The sequence below is a fragment of the Phyllopteryx taeniolatus genome, chromosome 2 (assembly GCF_024500385.1).
Source record: "Phyllopteryx taeniolatus isolate TA_2022b chromosome 2, UOR_Ptae_1.2, whole genome shotgun sequence".
In the NCBI taxonomy this organism is placed as follows: Eukaryota; Metazoa; Chordata; class Actinopteri; order Syngnathiformes; family Syngnathidae; genus Phyllopteryx; species Phyllopteryx taeniolatus.
Window position 1 is genome coordinate 2,517,749 of NC_084503.1, and position 21,584 is coordinate 2,539,332.

General features: G+C 42.2%; 1 protein-coding gene across 5 annotated transcripts; it reads left to right on the forward strand.

Annotated features, from left to right (window-relative positions):
• Positions 1–18: 18 nt before the first annotated feature.
• On the forward strand, positions 19–21,243 carry phka2 (phosphorylase kinase, alpha 2 (liver)). Of its 5 annotated transcripts, none has more exons than XM_061752358.1 (32): positions 19–406; positions 2,096–2,254; positions 2,844–2,891; positions 3,061–3,229; positions 3,355–3,437; positions 3,551–3,631; positions 3,708–3,806; positions 4,373–4,519; positions 4,877–4,930; positions 5,089–5,211; positions 5,314–5,409; positions 7,075–7,182; positions 7,245–7,323; positions 8,437–8,571; positions 8,851–8,960; positions 9,041–9,185; positions 10,679–10,757; positions 11,033–11,184; positions 11,295–11,465; positions 11,760–11,863; positions 13,745–13,881; positions 14,008–14,170; positions 15,148–15,227; positions 15,294–15,372; positions 15,449–15,578; positions 15,750–15,851; positions 17,327–17,445; positions 17,527–17,550; positions 17,789–17,842; positions 18,739–18,972; positions 19,842–20,042; positions 20,116–21,243. In XM_061752358.1, the coding sequence occupies exons 1-32, from the start codon at positions 329–331 to the stop codon at positions 20,287–20,289; spliced, it is 3,717 nt and encodes a 1,238-aa protein (XP_061608342.1). In that variant the 5' UTR covers positions 19–328; the 3' UTR covers positions 20,290–21,243. The 5 variants fall into 5 exon arrangements, with proteins under 5 accessions (XP_061608342.1, XP_061608350.1, XP_061608367.1 ...); XM_061752366.1 differs by having other exon boundaries at positions 11,298–11,465; XM_061752383.1 differs by lacking the exon at positions 17,789–17,842.
• Positions 21,244–21,584: the final 341 nt, after the last annotated feature.

Consider the following 21,584-nt stretch of genomic DNA (forward strand, 5'->3'; position numbering starts at 1 on the left):
GATGCATTATTATTTATTTATTTATTTTTCCTTCTGGTCTTCGGGCGACAAAGCGTCGTTATCGTTAATGACCAACCATTTCTTTTAACGTCTTTGCTTTTCTTTTTTGTTTTTTTTGCGTCCGCGTGTGTCAATAGTGTAAAAAAGCCGTCTTGGATGCTGCCGGTTAAGAAAGCATAGCCAAGCAAAGCCTTTAGCAGAGGCGAGTGCGTGGACGACGCAGTCAGCCAGGGATGGTTCACTGACCGCATTGCTTTTCCAATTGTGATTCCCACGCTAGAGATGTGACGTGGGCTTGCTCGGGACATAACCGGGCTGCGAAGCGAGGATGAGGAGCCGCAGTAATTCGGGAGTGAGGCTGGATGGATATGCCAGGCTGGTCCACGAGACTATTCTGTGTCACCAGGTATTCGACACTTGCGCGCATTTGACATTCATGCCAAAATGGAGACAGAATCCCCTCAAAATGGCTTCATGAAATGAATTTTGGACGCCGATAATTACTATGCATGTCTGTCGTAAATAAACAGATCATTGATTTTTTAAAATGTGGAACGCATGCTGCCCCTAGTGGTCTCCAAAAGAATCACTGAGTTCAGTTCAGTTGTTTTTAACTTTCAAGTTCAAAGCGTTTGCATTTCATTTTTAACACATTTTTCTTTTTAAACATTGATGTATGTTTTTTTTTTTAATTTAACCTCTATTTGCAGTACATTTTCACTGAATCAATATTTAAGTACAGTTTTTATTTTTGGTATTTATTTAAGTGCAGTGCTAACATTCAAATTGCATAATGTTATCTTACAATAATCTTAACTATACCTTTTAGTGATAAAACCTGTCTCGTTTTTTTTTTTTAAATGAACACTTAGGCCGACTATGCTCCTGCATTTTAATGTCGCTTATTTTTGAAAGGCTAAATATTTTTTTGAGGCGGTACTTGGTGTAAAAACGTAAAGAAACAGCATGGATTTTGTATTCAGTAGGTTTGAAAAAAAAATGTATATATATAAATATATATATATATATTTTAAAAATTTCACATTTTTTAATTATTTTTTTTTAAAGCATCCAACAGTCATAGTTATTCAAATCAGAATCAGAATAATCTTAATTGCACTCAATTAAAAACACGCAAGGAATTTGACCCCAGCAACTGGAATCACTCTAATCCAATCATTGTCAAAATGTTTACCGCCCCCGAAAAAAGATACTTGGCTCTCTGAGTGAAGTATCACCAATAAAGACCAACATTAAGACACAGCTGCGTGAAAGGTCCAAATGTTTATTGAAAAAAAAAAAAAAACGAGGCAAAGGTTGTTTTTATGTAAAAGGGTTTATTTGGGCCCGTTACACTAATACAAGAACTACCGTACATAATGATAAGGCTCATTTTAATTGACAGTATTAGTACAAAATGTATTGTGCGTATTATTTTGGTTTAAACAAGTGCACTACAATTTCCCCTGATTTGACACAGATTACCGGATCCAAACACTTCCCAGCATTTTGAGCAAAACACTATTTAGAGGTCGATTATGGGTTCTGGGAGGCCCAGTCAATATTCAGGGACATGCCGTGTATTTGCTTGCGTGTTCAAATCCGGATGTTGCGTTGTCCCTTGAGGTTCAGTGCGAAGCGCATAGAAACAAAACAGGGGCAAAGGTCAACCCCGGGCCTAGATTGAGGCCCCCGCCGCCTGGGATTCTGGACCTTCATCTCGCGGCTCTTGAAGTCACTCGAAGCACGTCGGACATGTCTGCTTTGTACCCGTGTCCCAAATGAACCCCTTAACCAACCACTTCTTTTTTTTTTCACCATTCCCCCCTCGAAGGAGATCATTACATTTCGACCCATTTTGTGAACAAGTCCCCTTTTCGGGAACAAGATTGCTTACAGCCTACCAAGAGTTACAGTTAAAAATAGGGTAGTAGTCTTTCCATTAACAATCGACTGCAACCTTAGCAAAGAAAATGAGAGAAAATGCTTTGCGGTGATCTAATGGGCTAATAAACCTTTCAGGAAGCTGTCACGTCCTTTGTCTTCTGCCCGGTATTGATTTATGTGATGCAATCGTGTGCGTGTGTTTTTCCAGAACCCGGTGTCAGGGCTCCTGCCTGCCAGCACCCAGAAAAAGGATGCCTGGGTGAGGGATAATGTGTACAGTGTTCTGGCCGTGTGGGGGCTGGGCTTGGCTTATCGCAAGAATGCCGACCGAGACGAGGACAAGGCCAAAGCCTACGAACTGGAGCAGGTGTTTGTGAGGCAGCTGAAGCCGCGCCTCTTTTCTTTCATCGCTCACTCGCTCACTCCACACGGATGTTGGCTTGAAGATTACAAACATTTTGTTTGTTTGTTTGTCGATGTTACAGTGTACAAAGGCTACAAATACACTCAAATCTGCATGTATTTACCGAATATATAGATAGATGGATGAATAGCGCAGAAATGTTGCAACAACTGTTCGTGTAGTTTTTGGTGTCATTTTCTATTTTTCTGCCCTTTTTTTTTGTTTTTGAAAATACAAAACCTGGACTCCAATTGCATTGTATCTGCACTATACAATGACAAAAAAGGCTTTTTTTTTAATGCTATTCTATTCCAATGTAACAATACAATTTATTATTATAAAAACAAATCAATATTTTCCTGCCACTAAATAGCACGCATCAGTCAATTTTTGGGCTTCAAAAAACAACGAGTTTCATGTTTTAATGTGTACGCCAACTTCACGGTGGAAGAAAGTCCTTTTGACTATACGAGTTAAAAAAAGAGTGTAACATTGAGTATTTGTATTTTTTCAATTTTTCAATTGCATTTATTGCCATGTGCTTTGTCGGCAGAGTGTTGTCAAACTGATGCAAGGACTTCTGCGTTGCATGATGAGGCAGGTGAGACAGACCCGACCCGTTTTGACATTTGACACCTGCGGAAGCACACTAAATAAACCGAAGCCCTGAAATTTGATAACGCTTCCTAAAGTACAATGTTTGAAAAGTGTGTGTACAGTTTGTCCACTAAATTGGGTTTTGGACTTGCCAGTATGTGGTTTTTTTTCAGGTTGCCAAGGTGGAGAAGTTCAAACACACCCAGAGCACCGAGGACTGTTTGCACGCCAAATATGATACTCCCACTTGTGCCACAGTGGTGGGAGATGACCAGTGGGGTCATCTCCAAGTGGACGCCACCTCCATTTACTTGCTGATGTTGGCACAGATGACGGCATCAGGTTTGCGGCTCGGCTTTAGTTGTACAGGCCGAAAATAATCCGAATAATCGATGAGTTTAAGCTGCTGCTCAATGTTCTCCTAGACATTGTATCGTACACACTTAAGAATTCATGAACTCATGCAGGTCTTCGTATCATCTCAAACTTGGATGAGGTGGCTTTTATCCAAAACTTGGTCTTCTACATAGAGGCTGCGTACAAGGTGGCGGTAAGCATCAACATTTTTTGGGTTTTTTTTTTGGGGGGGGGGGGGGATTTAGATTTTTTGATTTTTCAAAGAAAAGAAGACATTAGGAGTCACTGCCCGCTGCCCTCTCTTAGGATTATGGGATGTGGGAGCGAGGGGACAAAACCAACCAAGGCATCCCTGAGCTCAACGGGAGCTCTGTCGGAATCGCTAAGGTATTTCATCGCAAATTTGACGACAGTGTACACTGAAGCAATCCCATGTGTGTGTGTGTGTGTTATGGGCTTCCAGGCAGCTCTCGAGGCGATAGACGAGCTGGATCTTTTCGGCGCCCACGGTGGACCGAAGTCCGTCATCCACGTTCTTCCCGATGAAGTGGAACACTGTCAGGTACGACGCGCCTTCAACACGCTAAGGGCGCAGAGTCTCAAAAACCGTTTGAGCAGGTATTTGATATCGAGCGTGAGATGGTCCGCACTAGTAAGACAATTCGGCACACTAGTTTTGCCTCACTATTAACATGTAGTTGTCCAGCTAGTGTACAGAAATGTCATTTATGTTACAGAAATGTCTTACTAGTTGTGTGTAGTCATTATAAAATCCAACTTACTTGCTTCACGTACTAGTAGCACCCAGATGTCAACTAGCGAACAGTTTTTGTCGCACTCGTAACATTTAGTTGGCTTACTTGTGGTCATACTCGTTTGGAGAAAGTACTGGGAGGTAGTAGCTGGAAAAAAAAAAAAAAAAGTTACGCGTAAGATACAGTTGTTCAATTCATGCGCCGAATTGCCTTACGAGTGAGGACAAAGCGCATACTAGTACATGGATATTGAGCATATGGACTAAATGCTCAGGCAAGCGTTCCATATGCGGAGAAGTGGAAGGTGTGCACCTTCCAATATATTTCCGTTTATACTGTTATCTTATCTCTTGTCTGTTTTCACGTGCTTCAGTCCATCCTGTGCTCCATGCTGCCCCGAGCGTCCACTTCCAAGGAGATAGATGCCGGCCTCCTGTCTGTTATTTCCTTCCCTGCGTTTGCAGTGGAGGATGCTGAATTAGTGGCCATCACCAAGTCGGAGATCATCCGCAAATTGCAGGTACTTTTGTTAAACTCGACTCAGAAATGGTCGCTATTATTCCAGTAATTCCCAGCCACTATGCTGTGGCACATTAGAGGGAAATCATCCCATTTCACTCACTTTCTCCAAAAAGCATTCTTTATTTCCCACATATAATGCATCTCTGGTCATCTGTGCCGGTGCCTAAAGTGACAGGCAGAATGCGATTAAATGCGATCATCATTATTTCAATATATAGATGTACTTTTTGTGACGTTTTTCTTTGCTGCTATGCCATGAATTACTTGAATATAGAGTATGCGTCTTGGATCAGTAAAGGTTTGGAAAGACCGCATCCTTCTGTCGTACTACCGCTAACCTCGTATTCCATATCAGGGCCGCTACGGTTGTTGCCGCTTCATCAGGGATGGATATCATTGTCCTAAAGAGGTGAGCTATTCAGCACTCTTCAATTTGAAGCCTAAATGGTAAAGTGCAATTGTTTCCTGTTAGTGTATCAACTTTGATTTTTTGATTTTTCATCAAAATGACATGACTCATGCAGTTCTACCGGTATTGTGAATGTAATATTTTGTCCTATCTGCCAGGACCCAACCCGGCTACATTATGATCCCGCTGAGCTGAAGCTGTTTGAGAATATCGAATGCGAGTGGCCAGTCTTCTGGACCTACCTCATTCTTGATGGTATCTTTGCGGGCGACCAAGTGCAGGTAAGAAAGACAACCTCGCCGGTTCACTCGCGTAATTATCTTTTGATGGCTGGCTGCGGATGTACAGTAATGTTGGACAAAACCATTTTGTGTCGTGCTCAGGTGCAGGAGTACCGTGAGGCACTGGAGGGCATTTTGATCCGAGGGAAAAATGGCATCAAATTGCTGCCTGAGCTTTATGCTGTACCAAGCGACAAGGTACCTTGTTATAGCTGGATAGCTATCTAGCTATTTATCTCCAGTATCTAACTAGTGAACTGGCCGGTTAGCTTTGCCCTAAAAAAGTCAGCTTAGCTAAAGCTTGGGTAAGACTAAATGGAACAGTCCTTGGATGGTGCAGGTCCTACTAGGACGAAAGGAGTTATTTCGTGGCTACTGAAAGTTTTGACTCGAATCAAATGGCAGTGACATAAGGGGTTCCTCGGGGGTCAGTTTTTGGACCCCTTTTGTTCAGCCTGTATATGCTACCTTTGGGTCAAATTCCACAGAACTTTAATCTGGGCTATCATATGCAGATGATACACAGCTGTATCTAGCAGTGTTTCAGTTGAGGTGTTGTATCACAGTCTAAAACAAATAACGCAATGAACCAAAATTTCTTTTTATTAAACCACAACAAAAACTGAGGTAATTGCTTTTCCAGTAAAGAAAAGAGGATTGCTGTTAGTAAATACCTGGAGTCATTATCATTAAAACGTCATTTCAAATCATATCAGTCATATACCAGTCATATCAAATCAATCATGAAAACAGCCATCTACCAGCTGAAGAACATATCCAGAGTGAAGGGTTTCATGTTCCAAGCAGACTAGGAGAAGCTCATCCATGCTTTTATCTCCAGCAGACTTGACTATTGTAATGGTTTTCCAACTGTACTTCCCCAAAAAGAGCATTAAACAGCTGCAGCTCACTCAGAAGGCTGCAGCTCAGGTTCGGACCAGAACTGAAATATCAGCGCATATTACTCCAATTCTCAAGTGTTTACACTGGCGCCCAGTCAGCTATAGAATTGACTTTAAAGTTCTGCTTCTGGTCTATAAATCACTAAATGGTTTGGGTCCTGGCTACACGAAAGAAATGCTCATGGGATGTAAACCCAGTAAGGCTCTGAGAGCTACAGATTCAGGTCAAGTGGCGAGTCCAAAGCAAGCAAGGTGAAGCAGCATTTAGCTGTTATGCTGCATAAAAATGGAATAAGTTGCTAACAGAAGTCAGCCCCAAAAGTCAATGTTTTTAAGTCCAAGGTTAAAAACGATTCCATTTTTCTCATGCTTGCGATTGAGCTCTTTTCAAAGCATTTTACAATCAATTTGTAATCTTTTACTTGCGCTGTACGTTCTTTTAATAATTTTAGTAAGCCGTCTTTGATTTTAAATGCTCAAGTCAATTTGCTTCACGTGATTAAAAGTACATTTAACTTTTAATCACGTGAAGCAAATTGAGTTGAGCAGTATACAGAATAAAGGTGCCTTGCCTTAATGCTCACAAACAAATGCAAAATGTTATAGCATAATTGCGGTGGTGTTATAATGCGATATTTGAACACAATAATAATAATGCGATAATGAACACAAAGCGTATTCTTTATCCTCTACGGAAAACGACTAATATTACTGCACCTTCCTGTGTCCAACAGTAGTTGTGAAACTCTTCTCTGTTTATGTCTGCATGACTGTATTATACTCCGCCGCGGTGGCCAAGTCGCACACACCAGAAGGAGCTGCAACGAATGAATCGTGATGCACAAACTGTTTAATTCCTTACATTCTATTCATGTTGTTAGTATGTTTTTTTTTTATTTTTTTTATGTAAAGCATGTTTTTATTATCCTATGAATAAGAATGAAGCTGTGTTTCATTGCAGGTGGAGGAGGAGTACAGCAACCCGCACAGTGTGGCGCGAGTAGCCACGGGTCAGGTGCCTCACATGTGGGGACAGTCGTTGTACATCCTGGGCTGCCTTTTGGCTGAGGTAACTTGGCTGGAGCACATGGACCCTCGCCTACGTGTACAGTATGCTCCTTCTCTCCTTAGGGCTTTTTGGCACCAGGAGAGATCGACCCTCTCAACAGGAGATTCTCTACAAATCTAAAGCCCGATGTTGTGGTACAAGGTCGGTTTGAGGGTGAACGCTTACAAATGTACGGAAAGCCGTTTGAGCGTCTATTTTATATCCTTGATATCCAGCTTAAGGTCCCTGCACTAGTACACTCTTTTGTCTTCACTAGTAAGACCAGTAAAACACTAGGGCGCACGAGTAACGACTGTATCTTACTGGTAATATTTTTATTCCACTACTAGTGCAACCTCTGCTCTACTAGTACACAAATAAACTTTACTAGTAAAGTACTGTGCTTCACTAGTAACACTGCGAGGCCCATATAGTATATTATGCATGTGTTGTGCACTAGTAGCCTTCGAGGTCTTACTAGTGCTGAAATGGCCTGCTACTCACTGATAGATGTCCTACTAGTATGCCAAAGTTGTCCTATTATATGGCTTGGGTGCACTAGTAGAACGACTGTGTCTTACTAGTAAACAACAACTTTGCCATCCTCATGGGACAACTGTTACTAGGGAGGCACTAGTTGACATCTGCATATTACTAGTACCGCGCTAGATGTTAACGAGTAGAATTTAATAATGACCTATTATTAATAGCATGCAATTGTCAAGTAGCGCACAGTTTTGCCTCACTAGTAAGATGTAGTTGTTCAGCTCCTAGTATGCTGAAGTTGTCCTACTAGTGAACACAAAGCCTGTACTAGTACAGAGACCTTAAGCTAGCTATCAAGGATATTAAATGAATGGCTTTCCATGAAGCCATTTGAGCACTTCTTTGACATTCAACTACTAGTACTAGCACACTATTTGCCCTCACTAGCAAAAAAAATCAGTACACTAGTAGAATGACTGTGTCTTACTAGTAATGTTATTTTTCCGCTTCTTGTGTTACTAGTAGGGTCCAGTTGGCTACTAGTGTGTGAGACATGCCTACTAGGTGGCACTAGCAGCGTTAATAAGTGCAGCTCAGTAATTTAATTTGGCTCAGTAGGCCAAACAACATTACTAGTTAAGACAGTTGTTCTATTTGTTTGCTGAATTGTCTTACTCATGAGGACAAAGAGTACTAGTGCATGGCTCTTGAGCTGGATATCAAGGATATTGAAACAAATGTTCAAACGTCAAACTCGGATTGAAGGTTTTCCATTTCTGTTTGCGTCAGTTTGTGTCTTGGCAGAATCTGAGGACATCCAGAAGTTACTGAACGAGCACGGGATGACGGTCCAATTGTTGTCCGGGGTTCTGCCAATCCGGGTCCTGCCCGCTCGCATCCTGAGCCACATCTATGTCCGACTGGGTACCCAAACACCAAATGCAAACAAAATACTGTTTTCTGAAAGTGTACGGGTGCATGGCCTTCATTGGGCAAAACATTCATGGACAACAGCTAGCTTAGGAAAAACATGTCAACATTTTTTGCTAGCTTAGGAAAAACATGTCAACATTTTTTGCTGACATGTTCCTCGTCAAATATTAAAAACTCAAAGGGTGACGGGGTCCAATTCGTTCATGATTTATTTTTGCAAAGTATTCAAGTGTGTGTATAATGACACGTTTCTGTGTGTTAATGCCACAGGGAATTGCAAGAAGCTGAATTTGAGCGGGAGGCCCTACAGACACATCGGCGTTTTGGGAACATCCAAATTCTACGAGATCCGGAACCGCTCGTACATATTCGCCCCTCAGGTCCAACGAGCTTCTCCTTAAAGATTCCCGACCTTTAACCTTTGACTGTGCTGTTCACAATCCTGTCTTGTCTTGTGAAGTTTCTGGATCAGCACCATTTCTACTTGGCCCTGGACAACCAGATGATCGTGGAGATGCTGCGTACGGAGGTGGCCTACCTCTCCTCTTGCTGGAGGATGACGGGACGACCCACCCTGACCTTCCCCATCACCCGCAGCATGCTTGGTAAAGAGCCTCTTTACTCCCATTTCCCGACCACAAATTACAGAGTTTTCCGTTACGTTTGAGTTTTTTGGTTGTCGAAATATTTTTGGCTTCTACAACTCTTCAAAACACATGTTCAGAAATATGCAAGAAATCAGTCAATTTTCCATAATATGCTTTAAGGCACTCTTTTATTGTTTTTTGGTCCTTTATATTAAAAGCGGGTAATTTAGCAATTTTTTTGCAATTGCTAAACATTTTAAACTTATTTTTACACTTTTGTGACAGTTGTAGATCTGTTTTATTGTATAACCCCAATTCCAATGAAGTTGGGACGTTGTGTTAAACATAAATAAAAACAGAATACAATGATTTGCAAATCATGTTCAACCTATATTTAATTGAATACACTGCAAAGACAAGATATTTCATGTTCAAACTGATAAACTTGATTGTTTTGAGCAAATAATCATTGACTTAGCATGTTATGGCTGCAACACGTTCCCAAAAAGCTGGGACAGGTGGCAAAAAAGACTGTGAAAGTTGAGGAATGCTCATCAAACACCTGTTTGGAACATCCCGCAGGTGAACAGGCTCATTGGGAACAGGTGGGTGACATGATTGCTTACCTGAATTGCTCAGTCATTCCCAAGCAAAGATGGGGCGAGGTTCACCTCTTTGTCAACAAGTGCGTGAGAAAATAGTCGAACACTTTAAGGACAATGTTCCTCAACGTACAATTGCAAGGAATTTAGGGATTTCATCATCTACGGTCCATAATAGCATCAAAAGGTTCAGAGAATCTGGAGAAATCACCGCATGGAAGCGGCAAGGCCGAAAACACACATTGAATGCCTGTGACCTTCGATCCCTCAGGCGGCACTGCATCAAAAAACAGATGCAGTGTAAAGGATATCACCACATGGGCTCAGGAACATTTCAGACAACCAATGTCAGTAAATACAGTGCGGCGCTACATCCGTAAGTGCAGCTTGAAACTCGACTATGCAAAGCAGAAGCCATTTATCAACAACACCCAGAAACGCCGCCGGCTTCTCTGGGCCCGAGCTCATCTAAGATGGACTGATGCAAAGTGAATAAGTGTTCTGTGGTCCGACGAGTCCACATTTCAAATTGTTTTTGGAAATTTGTGGCCGTCGTGTCCTCCGGGCCAAAGAGGAAAAGAACCATCCAAACTGTTATGGACGCAAAGTTCAAAAGCCAGCATCTGTGATGGTATGGGGCTGTGTCAGTGCCAATGGCATGGGTAACTTACACATCTGTGAAGGCACCATTCATGCTGAAAGGTACATACATGTTTTGGAGAAACATATGCTGCCATCCAAGCAACGTCTTTTTCATGGACTGCCCTGCTTATTTCAGCATAAAATTCTAAGTCAATGATTATTTGCTAAAAACAATGAAGTTTATCAGTTTGAACATTAAATATCTTTTTTATTTTTTTTATTTTACGAGTGACGTTGTTGTAGTTCACAGTTTCTCGTTTTCCCCAGTTGAAGACGGAGATGCAATTGACCCGTGTATCCTAGCAACGCTGAGAAAGGTGCAGGATGGCTATTTTGCTGGCGCAAGGTGTGTTTCCTCGTGTCTCACATAAGGGGCATGACTCTATCGAATAATTCAATATTACACTAAACTCACAACAAGTTCGGATTTTTGGTGAAATTTCAAGATGAAGCTAAAATGGTGAACTCAATTTGACCTTCTCTAAACTTTTGTTCAGTGTTTTGACATAATTACTGCGAGACTGGAAGAGTCAACGAATCATCCTGAAAATTCATCCAAAAAGCCCAATCTCCTCCACTTCTTGTGAGTGGTGTACGTCTTAAGATTTGGTGTGCCTTCAGGATGCAGATGTCGGACCTCTCCTGTCTCCAGACCACTTCCTTTCACACTCGCCTCAGCTTCTTGGATGAAGAAAACGACGACAGCTTACTTGAAGAGGACGAAGCGGTTGATAAAGACTATGGGGAAGAATACAGCCACTGTGAGCCTTCAGGTACATTATGTGGCCAATGTTTGTTTTCCTTTTAATTTCTATTGTAATTCCCATTAAAAGCAATCTCGTGGAGTCACTAATCAAATGACTTGCTCTGACTTTCTCTCCAGAAGGCTCGGACGACATGTTTGATCAGTACCTCACCCAGCTCCTCCACAGCACCACCACCAGATGTCATCTTCCTCCCATCCAGAGAGGGCAGCACCACGTGTTCAGTGCCGAACACACCACCAGAGATATCCTGTCGCTGATGGCCCAGGTTCAGGGTCTTAACGTGCCCAGTGAGTTGGAGTTATTTCTTAAATCCGGCCCACCAATCATGTTACGTAATCGTAACAAAGTTCCAACAAACAGGAGCTAAATGAGGGGAGAGTAGAGCAAGGTGGAGAAACACAGAGCGCACACAAAAAAACAATCCAAGGATCAATATCAATTAGCATATGGCAGTAATCTCTAGTCAATAATATCGATAATATTTATTTGAAAGGAAAACTAATGTACAATAGAATTTCCAGTCAACGGCGTGTGTTTCACAAATACGAGCGCCGCAGTATGTTTATTGTTTTGATTTTCAGAGTCTTCCATGTATCTACCCGTCGTCCCGCTCATGAACAAGCATCGCAAATCTCTCAACCTGTTAGAAGTTCCTCCCGCTGCTCCACATGCAAAGCAGCACAAGGTAAGCAAGTCTGCAATGTTTCTATTGACTTTATGCGACTGATCTCACTCTCGGAATAGAAAGACCTTTTATTAGCACATATACAGTAAAACATCCTTGATATCCAGCTTAAGGTCTACAAACAAGTGCACTCTTTGTCCTCACTAATAAGACAATTCAGCCCACTAGTAGAATGACATACTTAGTCTTACTAGTAAGATTAGTTTTTTTCCCACTTCTACTACTTTTCATTCACTATGATTTCTGCACACTCAGTAATAGGGCATCTTTGGCATGCTAGTAGGACAACTACGTTTTTAATCGGGCAAAACTGTGCACTACATGACACCTGCATGCTACTAGTACTTAATCAGTGATAAGATAATTCAGTGCACGAGTGGAACAACTCACTGTGTCTTACTCGTCACATTTTGTTCCACGACTGCACGTCATTTCTGCACACCAACATGACAAGTTTGGAATACTAGTGACACATGCCAACTACTTGGGCCGAGTAGTGTTACCAGTGCAGCACAATAGACTATTAGTAAGGATTAATTGCATACCAGTAGGCAAAGTAACTTGTAAGACAGTCTTTATACTAATGCGCCCTTGTCATTCTGCTAGTGGGCTGAATTGTCTTGCTAGTGAGGACAAAGAGCATACAGTACATACAGTGGGTACGGAAAGTGTGTGTTTGATTATACTGAGAGCAATATGAGAATCATGAGGTCAAAGGAACTGCCTGAAGAGCTCCGAGACAGAATTGTGGCAAGGCACAGAGATCTGACCAAGGTTACAAAAAAAGTCTGCGGCACTTAAGGTTCCTAGGAGCACAGTGGCCTCCATAATCCTGAAATGGAAGACGTTTGGGACGATCAGAACCCTTCCTAGAGCTGGCCGTGCGGCCAAACTGAGCAATCGGGGGAGAAGAGCCTTGCTGAGATAGGTAAAGAAAAACCCAAAGATCACTGTGGCTGAGCTCCAGAGATGCAGTCGGGAGATGGGAGAAAGTTCTAGAAAGTCAACCCTCCACCAGTCGGGCCTTTATGGCAGAGTGGCCCGACGGAAGCCTCTCCTCAGTGCAAGACACATGAACGCCCGCATGGAGTTTGCTAAAAAACACCTGAAGGACTCCAAGATGCTGAGAAATAAGATTCTCTGGTCTGATGAAACCAAGATATAATTTCTTGGCCTTAATTCTAAGCGGCATGTGTGGAGAAAAACCAGACACTGCTCATCACCTGTCCAATACAGACCCAACAGTGAAGCATGGTGGTGGCAGTATCATGCTGTGGGGGTGCTTTTCAGCTGCAGGGACAGGACGCCTGGTTGCAAGTACAGGGATATCCTGGATGAAACCTTCTCCAGAGTGCTCAGAACCTCAGACTGGGCCGAAGGGTCACCTTCAAAAAAGACAATGACTCAAAGCACACAGCTAAAAGACAGAAGGAGTGTCTTCAGAACAACTCTGAGACTGTTTTTGAATGGCCCAGACAGAGCCCTGACTTAAACCCAATTGAGCATCTCTGGAAAGACCTGAAAATGGCTGCCCGCCAACTTCCCCATCCAACCTGACAGAACTGGAGAGGATCTGTAAGGAGCAAAGGGTCAGAATACTTATGGCTGTGTGATAGTTCAGTTTTTCTTTTTTAATAAATCTGCAAAAATTTCAACAATTCCGTTTTTTCTGTCAATGTGGAGGGCTGTGTGTACATTAATGAGGAAAAAAAATAACTTAAATGATTTTAGCAAATGGCTGCAATATAAAAAAAAGGAACAAAATTAAAGGCAGTCTGAATACTTTACGTACCCACCGTAGACCTGAAGCTGGATATCAAGGATATAGAATACATCCTCAAATCAGTGCGTGGTGGATATTTACTAATTTACCGGCTAAAGTGTCGCAACGCAGCTGATCTCCACCTGCCTCGAGACGGCCAAGGCAACACGGATTTTGCAGCGCTGGTGAGGCAGCTGAAGGAATGTCCCACTCTGCAGGACCAAGCGGACATCCTTTATATCCTCTATGTGATGAAGTACGGGAAAAAAAACAACAACAAAAAACACGGCATAAGCATGCACGCACAGCCTTGCTATGATGGGGGGGGGGGGGGGTGGGGAAATCCTATTTAATTCCAAGTTCCTTTGTGCTCGCCGGTCAGAGGAGCCGATTGGCTGGTCGAGGTGTCAGGGCCGGGCCACGGTTGGGTGAGCGTGCGCACGCTGCTGGAGGAGTTGTACGTGCAAGCCGGAGCCTGCAAAGAATGGGGTCTCATCAGATACATCTCTGGCATACTACGCAAGAGAGTGGAGGTCCTCTCTGAGGTCAGCGAATCCATTTGGAGTTTTCATCATAGCAGTTCAACTTTGAGATGATTTTGATTGACTTGACTTTTTTGATCCTACTCGAGCGCAGGTGTCAAACTCAAGGCCCAAGAGCCAAAGGTGATACATTTCACGTTTTAATGTGAAAAGTTATCACGTTAAAAGGTCAAATAAATTTCACTTTTGCATTGGGCTAAATAAAACCAAGCAATTACTTCCAGTTCAGGTCACTGGCGTAGCCCGAGGAAGATGAGAGAAAGGTTTGTGTGTCTTCTTTTTGAGCCTTATAAAGCAAATGATACCAGCTACATTACTAAGTTGCTCTTCGTTTATAATGTAAAACAATTTTAAAAAATAGAATCGTAATAAGGCCAAGTGTTTAAAAAGAAAACCGGAAACCGGAGGTCAAACATGTCGTGTTAAAACTTTAAATTTATCACGCTAAATTGTGAAACTTACCACGTTATAACATGATACTGAACTTTTTTATCCCTGGTGTGGAAGCGATACGCCTCCGTATATGTGTTGTACTCTCTTTAGGGGAAAAAAAAATATGGTAACAGTGTAGCACGCACATTGTCAAACTCAAGGTCCGGGGGCCAGATCTCGTCCGCCACATCAGTTTGTGTGGCCCGTGAAAAGAAATCATGTGTGTCACCTTCCATAATTCTTGCTCAAATCTGTACTACCATTTCAAATGGTCAAAGATAATAAATCATGTATTGATATTTTGTTACCAAATGTTACCTATGCCAGTAACTTGAACAATAGTTGAACAAAGTTACTATTCTTGACTCGTGATTTCAAAACTAGTTATCCATCCATTTGTTGTGTATATTTAATATGATGAGTCGTTTAAACATTTCTATGGTTTCTACAGTGTGGTCCGCGACAAAAATGAGTGAGAATGGATGGCTAGATGAGAACAAGGCACGCTTTCCAAGCCGCCATTTATGTGTATGTGTTGTGTTACACAGGCCTGTACAGATCTCATTTCCCACCACAAGCAGATCACCGTGGGTCTTCCTCCTGAACCCAGGGAAAGAGTCATCACAGTGTAAGTCAAAAGTTGCAAAAAACTGTCAATTTATGCTCGAATCCTTCACATACGTCTCTTATCCAGTCCACTTCCTCCCGAGGAGCTGAACGCTCTCATCTTTGAAGCCAGCGGTCAGGACATCAGTGTTGCCGTTCTCACTCAGGTGACTCTTGCAATGACGCGTCATGTTGTTATTTTCTTCAGTGAAAACCAGTGTGACATGTGTGCTGGTCTTGCAGGAAATCATGGTCTACCTAGCCATGTATGTGCGCTCCCAGCCCGCCCTGTTTGGAGACATGCTCCGACTGAGAGTAGGACTCATCATGCAAGTGATGGCCACCGAGCTGGCTCGCAGCCTGCGATGCTCTGGTAGGAACACACTTACTCATAAAGGCTGTTTATGAATCCATTTTGAAAAGGTCTTTCGTTCATAATTTGATGGAGACAATTGTTCTGAGGATAGTCTTAGCCTGGTCCAAATTAACTGTGTAAATGAGCAGTATGCAAGGCTTTAAAAAAAAAGGTTTCATTCCTTTGTAGGGGAGGAGGCCTCGGAAAGCCTGATGAGCCTTAGTCCTTTTGGCATGAAGAACTTGCTCCACCACATCCTTAGTGGCAAGGAGTTTGGGGTGGAAAAAAGCAGTAAGTTTTACGCTATTTTGTCTGACTTTGCAAAAACTGAGAACAGAAGCTGCATGGTTTGAATCCCAGGTAATAAAACGGACCTAACAATTTAGATACACTTTCAGTGTTTGTCACTCTTTCGAAAGGCCCTTGGAGTGAGCTTGGAAAATATATTCGCAATGTTAAAGTCATCTACTTCTTGAGTATTCGTCTTTTTGTTGTGTCCATCCATCCTTCCATTTTCTGGACTGGTCGCAGGTAAGCGGTAGCCTATCCCAGATGACTGGACGAGAGTCAAGGTAGACCCTGAACTGGTTTGCGAACTAACAGCAGCATTTTTGTGTGTCTGTACATTTATTGGAATAATTCAATATGTACCGTAATTTCTCGTGTACAATGCGCACCCATATATAATACACACCCCCAAAGTTGACCTCAAAATTCTAGAAAACCCTTCTACCTATGTATAATGCATTTTTACAATCCACGATTTTGCTTCTACCCATATGATCGAAACTTGAAGTATTATCTGTATTTTGTGACCTTTTCAAAGAATTATTCTGAAGTTAAGCACTTTATTTGAGCATGTAATATTTTATTTTTATTTATTTGCTATTTTTTTGAAATTCACAGCCCTACTATTTAGTAAATGAGAAAACACACAGTGGTGCTCATATGTTTAATTGCCCAGGCAGAATTTGTAAGATGGGTACAATTCTGGAAAGAAAACATAAACGGCCAGGCGAAACACATTTAATTTTATTTGAATGGGATTCAAATTAAACTTGTCAAGCTTTTCAGAAAACCATTGTTATTGAACAAAACGTAATCATAAAGAAATTAATGATGGTTGTTGTTCAGTCATCAGTCATATTAAAGAAAGCAATATTTCACAAATTCTGCCAGGGTATGGAAACTTATGAGCACAACTGTACCCATCATATTAGAATGAAAGTGTACATAATCATAATTTCATAATCTCTAGGCGGCGGTGGCATATTGGAATAAAAGTATCCAGCTTTTTCATAACTTCTAGATGGCGGCATACATTTGCCCCTCAGTTGCCCCTATACCTATGTATAATGCACTTTTGACAATTTTTTTTTTTTGGAGGGGGGGGGGGGGGAATACGCACTATACATGAGAAATTACTTCAACTATAACATTGTGTCTATGCAAGTATACCAAGAACAGATGCTAAATGTGCATTATTTCATAGGTGAGTGCACATTGCAACTTTTATTAAAATGGGATAAGATTGCTTTAGATCATTTCCCCTTGAGTGAAGAGGAAAAAAAATTCACTTTCGCTGCGTATTGAACAGGACAAGCAGCCAAACAAAGAGGGATGGATGGATATCTCATCCAACTCTGCATTGTCATAATATTTTAAAACTAGTATTGCATTTCATGAGTTTCTGCTGCTGTACTGGACTAAATGTTCCGGCTGCTGAGTGTACGTCAGAAGTGGTTTTCCTTGTCCCTGTGCATCAGTGCGACCTATCCAGTCAACAGCCACCAGTCCAACCATTTCGATCCGTGAACTGGGGCACACTGGAGCCACCAAGACGGAACGCTCAGGAATACGCAAGCTCAAGAGTGAAATCAGACAGGTGGGGGCCGGATATGAACTTAAACAAAAAATTACATGAAATGAACTGTGTCAAATATCTGTTTGTTGCCTCTGGTTGCAGTTGGATGACTCCCGGCCACTCAGTGTGGGTTTGAAAAAAATCAATCAATAATGTGACTCTTTCTCACATCAACCATCTGCTATTTGTCTTGCCATATTTATGTACTGCAGCTCCATTACGGGAATGACCGCTCTCTCTGTGCGAGATCATTTCAGCTTCTTTGTAACCCGCTTGAGCTGATTTCATTCATCGCATCACGCCTCTTAGGGCGCGTGAGGGTATCGCAAACTTCACGTCGTGTGTCATCCATGTGCATACGCAGATCCTCAGCGGCGGTTTCTCCGCATGCAGCAATGTCACCTCCCCTCGCTCCACGGTAAAAACATTTCAACTGCTTTCGCTTCATTTTCTTTGGCAGTGCGAAGATTTTGGTGTACACTGAGCAGACTCAATGTGAACGCATGTTCATTGACACTATATTTACATTCATGTAAATAAAGTCGTTTCTGGAGGTACAGCTTTGCAATTTGGCTTTGATTTTCCTTATCCTCAACGTGAACATCCAAACAAGCAGGAATTTGGCAGCTAGTGAACCGGTTTTCAAAAAAGACGCAAAACGCTTGCTTGTTTAGTCTCACTCCCAGTTGAAGCGTAAAGCAAATAAAATGACACGTGTATTTAAAACAACCACATGACTTTACCTCATTTGAAACAAACACAATGCAAAATGCCATAGACAGGCTAATGAAACTAGGCTTAAAAATACAAGCATACTTCTTCATCCTCTGTGAAAAACAATGAGAAAACAACATATCAGGAGACGCACAATGAATTTATCCTTATACACAAACGTTTTAATTCTTTATTCTTTTTAATCATGTCATGTCGTTTGTGTTTATTAAGTTCAAGACTGTCGAGTTCCATTTTTCCTATTGCAAAACAGGTTCCAATTTTTTGAGAACAAATTCATGGCGTTTCCGTTCATTTCAATGGAGAAAGATGATTTTGTGCGTACCTCATGAAGTGGCGGCAATCTTGCAATTAACAAAATTTCATTGTTCAGATAAATGAATAGAGATACCTTATATCATGTGTATGTAGTAAATACATGATTTTTGGACCAATTCAGTGAAATTGGATAACTTTCCATGGCACACTGGTTGGGAGTCACTGCAGTAGTGCATGGTTCATAGCAAATGCATTCAGGATAGAGCAGTGAAACATTGAAATATTATAGACGCCCTCTCACGAAAGTGAAATATCTCTCCACAGCGTTGCAGCAGCCCCTCCACTCCCAGTGGGATGCTATCGCCAGTGGGCTCTGGGCCAGGTGACGGGCAGCTGCACTGGGAGGAGAAGCAAGGCCAGTGGCTGAGGAGACGCAGGTTGGACGGAGCTATCAACAGAGTGCCGGTGGGTTTCTACCAGAAGGTGTGGAAGATTCTACAGAAGTGCCACGGCCTGTCCATCGACGGCTACGTGTTACCCTCGTCCACCACAAGAGAGGTGGGTGTCCAGGTCTGTTTTCTGAAGAAAGCAGGCAGAGCGACGTGGCCGAATGAGATTGAACCGTCGCGCATTGTTTTCACGAGCGGCCGATCATTTGGAAATGTTGAATCGCAGGTGAACGAGGTCGCAGTCTTGAATGCCGTGCTTGCGCACATCAGCTTTCATTGCAGAAATTACGGTAACACATTATTAATCATTTCAAATGCACCTGTGGCTAAAAAGCGTAGCGTGGCGACTCTCTGTCCCCAAAATGCAAAATAGAATTCGCAACAACAACTCCGTATAGCCAGCTGCTGCCAAACCATAACCGTCACATTCTGTACAGAACATATATTGTGTTTTACAATAATACTTAACATTTCATATTGTCACTGTTGGGCGGAAACCCAATACTGTCCAAATTCGGCTAGAAACATTCCAGTAAGCCTATTTTGTTAAAATAGATTGTGTAATGCTTCAGTGCATAAGGAACTGGTCAGCCACGAAGTTAAGTATGGGATGTGCAGATATTTTGTCCTTATTTTGGAGCATATTAATGATTCAACATGATTTTGGAGCAGTGTTGTGTTGATGTTAGTGTGACACGCGATATTGATAGGAATATACAGTAACACCAACTTGAGCGATGCGGTATTTGTAGCGGTGATTTTGGTGATCCGAGGATTCCGCCCGACGGCAATATGTACCGCTGGCCGAAGAAGCAAAGTGCGGAGCGTCTCTGTCGCCGGAAGGCACGAGTGCGCTCGTTGAATGGGACGATCATTACCAAAACAGCCTCTCGAATATCCACACTTGCTTGGCTCCATGAAGGCCGGGAAACACTGATGTGCATCTGTGGACACATCCTTCTGCTGCCTTTTGTGTAGATGACAGCCAGAGAGATCAAGTTTGCAGTGCAGGTGGAGTCGGTTCTCAACCATGTCCCTCAACCGGAGTACAGACAGCTGCTGGTGGAGACGCTGACAGTTCTGGGCCTGGTAGCCGACGTTGACGTCGACAGCATTGGGGGTGTGATCCACGTGGAACGCGTCCTCCACATGGCCAACAACCTGTTCCTCAGCGACCAGGTACTGCGCACTGACATGAACATCCGAAGTGGGGGACATGTCCACTGAGTGCTTCTTTCTCTACATCCCCCAGAAATCTCACAGTGCCTGTGATTATTTCCTCGAGAAGGACCCGGCAACAGGAATCTGCAACTTTTTCTATGACAGCGCCCCCAGTGGCCGCTACGGCACCATGACTTATTTGTCCAAAGCTGCGATCACGTATGTCCAGGACTTCCTGCCGAGTTCCAGCTGCTTAATGCAGTGAAAATATAAATCATTGCCACTAGTATGGAAAGCTTCTTTGAGCATTTTTCCTTATCCTCGATAGCCGGCTTAAGGTCCACGTACTAGTACGCTCCTTGTCCTCACTAGTAAGATAATTGTGCATTAGTAGAATATCTGTATCTTACTAGTAATGCTTTCTCCATTACTAGTGCCACTTTTGGCTTTCTCGATGCAATTAAATCTTACTAGTAAACTAAACAGTCATTCTATTAGTGTGCCCTTGTCGTTCCACTAGTTCTGTTCTACACGAATAAATGCTAGTAACAGTGCAAGGATCTTAAGCCGGCTATCAAGAATTATATGGAATAAATGCTCAAACGACTCTCCGTACTCAAGCTGTTCCTGAAAGAACAGCTTATGAAGAGGCATGTGCGCGTAATATTTACTCCGAAGCTATCTTATTAACATCTTATTAACGTCTTTATATTTCAATCGCCAACTTGGACTGTGGACGACATTGACATATGCCTTCTTTTAATCAGGATCTGTTGTGCGTGAATGTAAAGCGATGTTTACAAAGGCGGGACGATGGAGTTACAAAGGCGGGTTATCGTGTCCGTCTGACAGTTTCGAAGTTCTGAGTTCGAGTCTCAGCTCTTTCTTTGCGGAGTTCACATGTTCTCTCCGGGTACTCTGGAGATATTGGTGAACTGTTGTTTTGGTCTTGATGGTAGTAGTATTTATTAATGCGTTATGATAATGCTTAACCCATGTGAACGCCATCATCACACAGTGTCGTCCGATTATAGCCAATTGTCTGTTAGATTGAAGCTTTTATTTTATTATTATTTTTTAGGCCATATGCACCCATATTACTGTACAGTACAAAATGATTGTTTTTGTAGTATTTTTTTTGTGGCCTAAAATGCGCAGTACAGTACAAAGTTAATGTAAATAAAAAAAAAAAAAATAAATTTAAAAAAAAGCTTGAAAATGTTTGGAGGTTTCACATTTTATCCAAACTTACCATGCTGGTGTGTTTGATCATGTTGACATTGTTGACGTACAGTATTCGTCATAGGCACATCACTTTCATGTGCCGCAAGGAATTAGTGTGCTTCCTAGTTCCAGATCCATTGCCAAAGGCAAACAGCTTGACAAAAAAAAATTTACTGTACAAAAAAATAGCATGTTCCAGACTCCAGAGACTGCGCTCTACGGCACCATAGATATAACCCACATTCAACATGGCCACCACATACGCACAGGAGACCCCGTATTTTAGAATTAGACCTAGTCAGTCTGTGACCCGGTAATACCCTAGTAAACAAAAGT

Excerpts from the sequence above, each read along its gene's own strand:
- phka2 (XM_061752358.1), top strand. The coding sequence starts at position 329 with ATGAGGAGCCGCAGTAATTCGGGAGTGAGGCTGGATGGATATGCCAGG. Across the intron at positions 11,864-13,744 it reads CACATGCAAAGCAGCACAAG|TGTCGCAACGCAGCTGATCT; the intron begins GTAAGCAAGTCT and ends TACCGGCTAAAG. Across the intron at positions 18,973-19,841 it reads CCTCGTCCACCACAAGAGAG|ATGACAGCCAGAGAGATCAA; the intron begins GTGGGTGTCCAG and ends CCTTTTGTGTAG.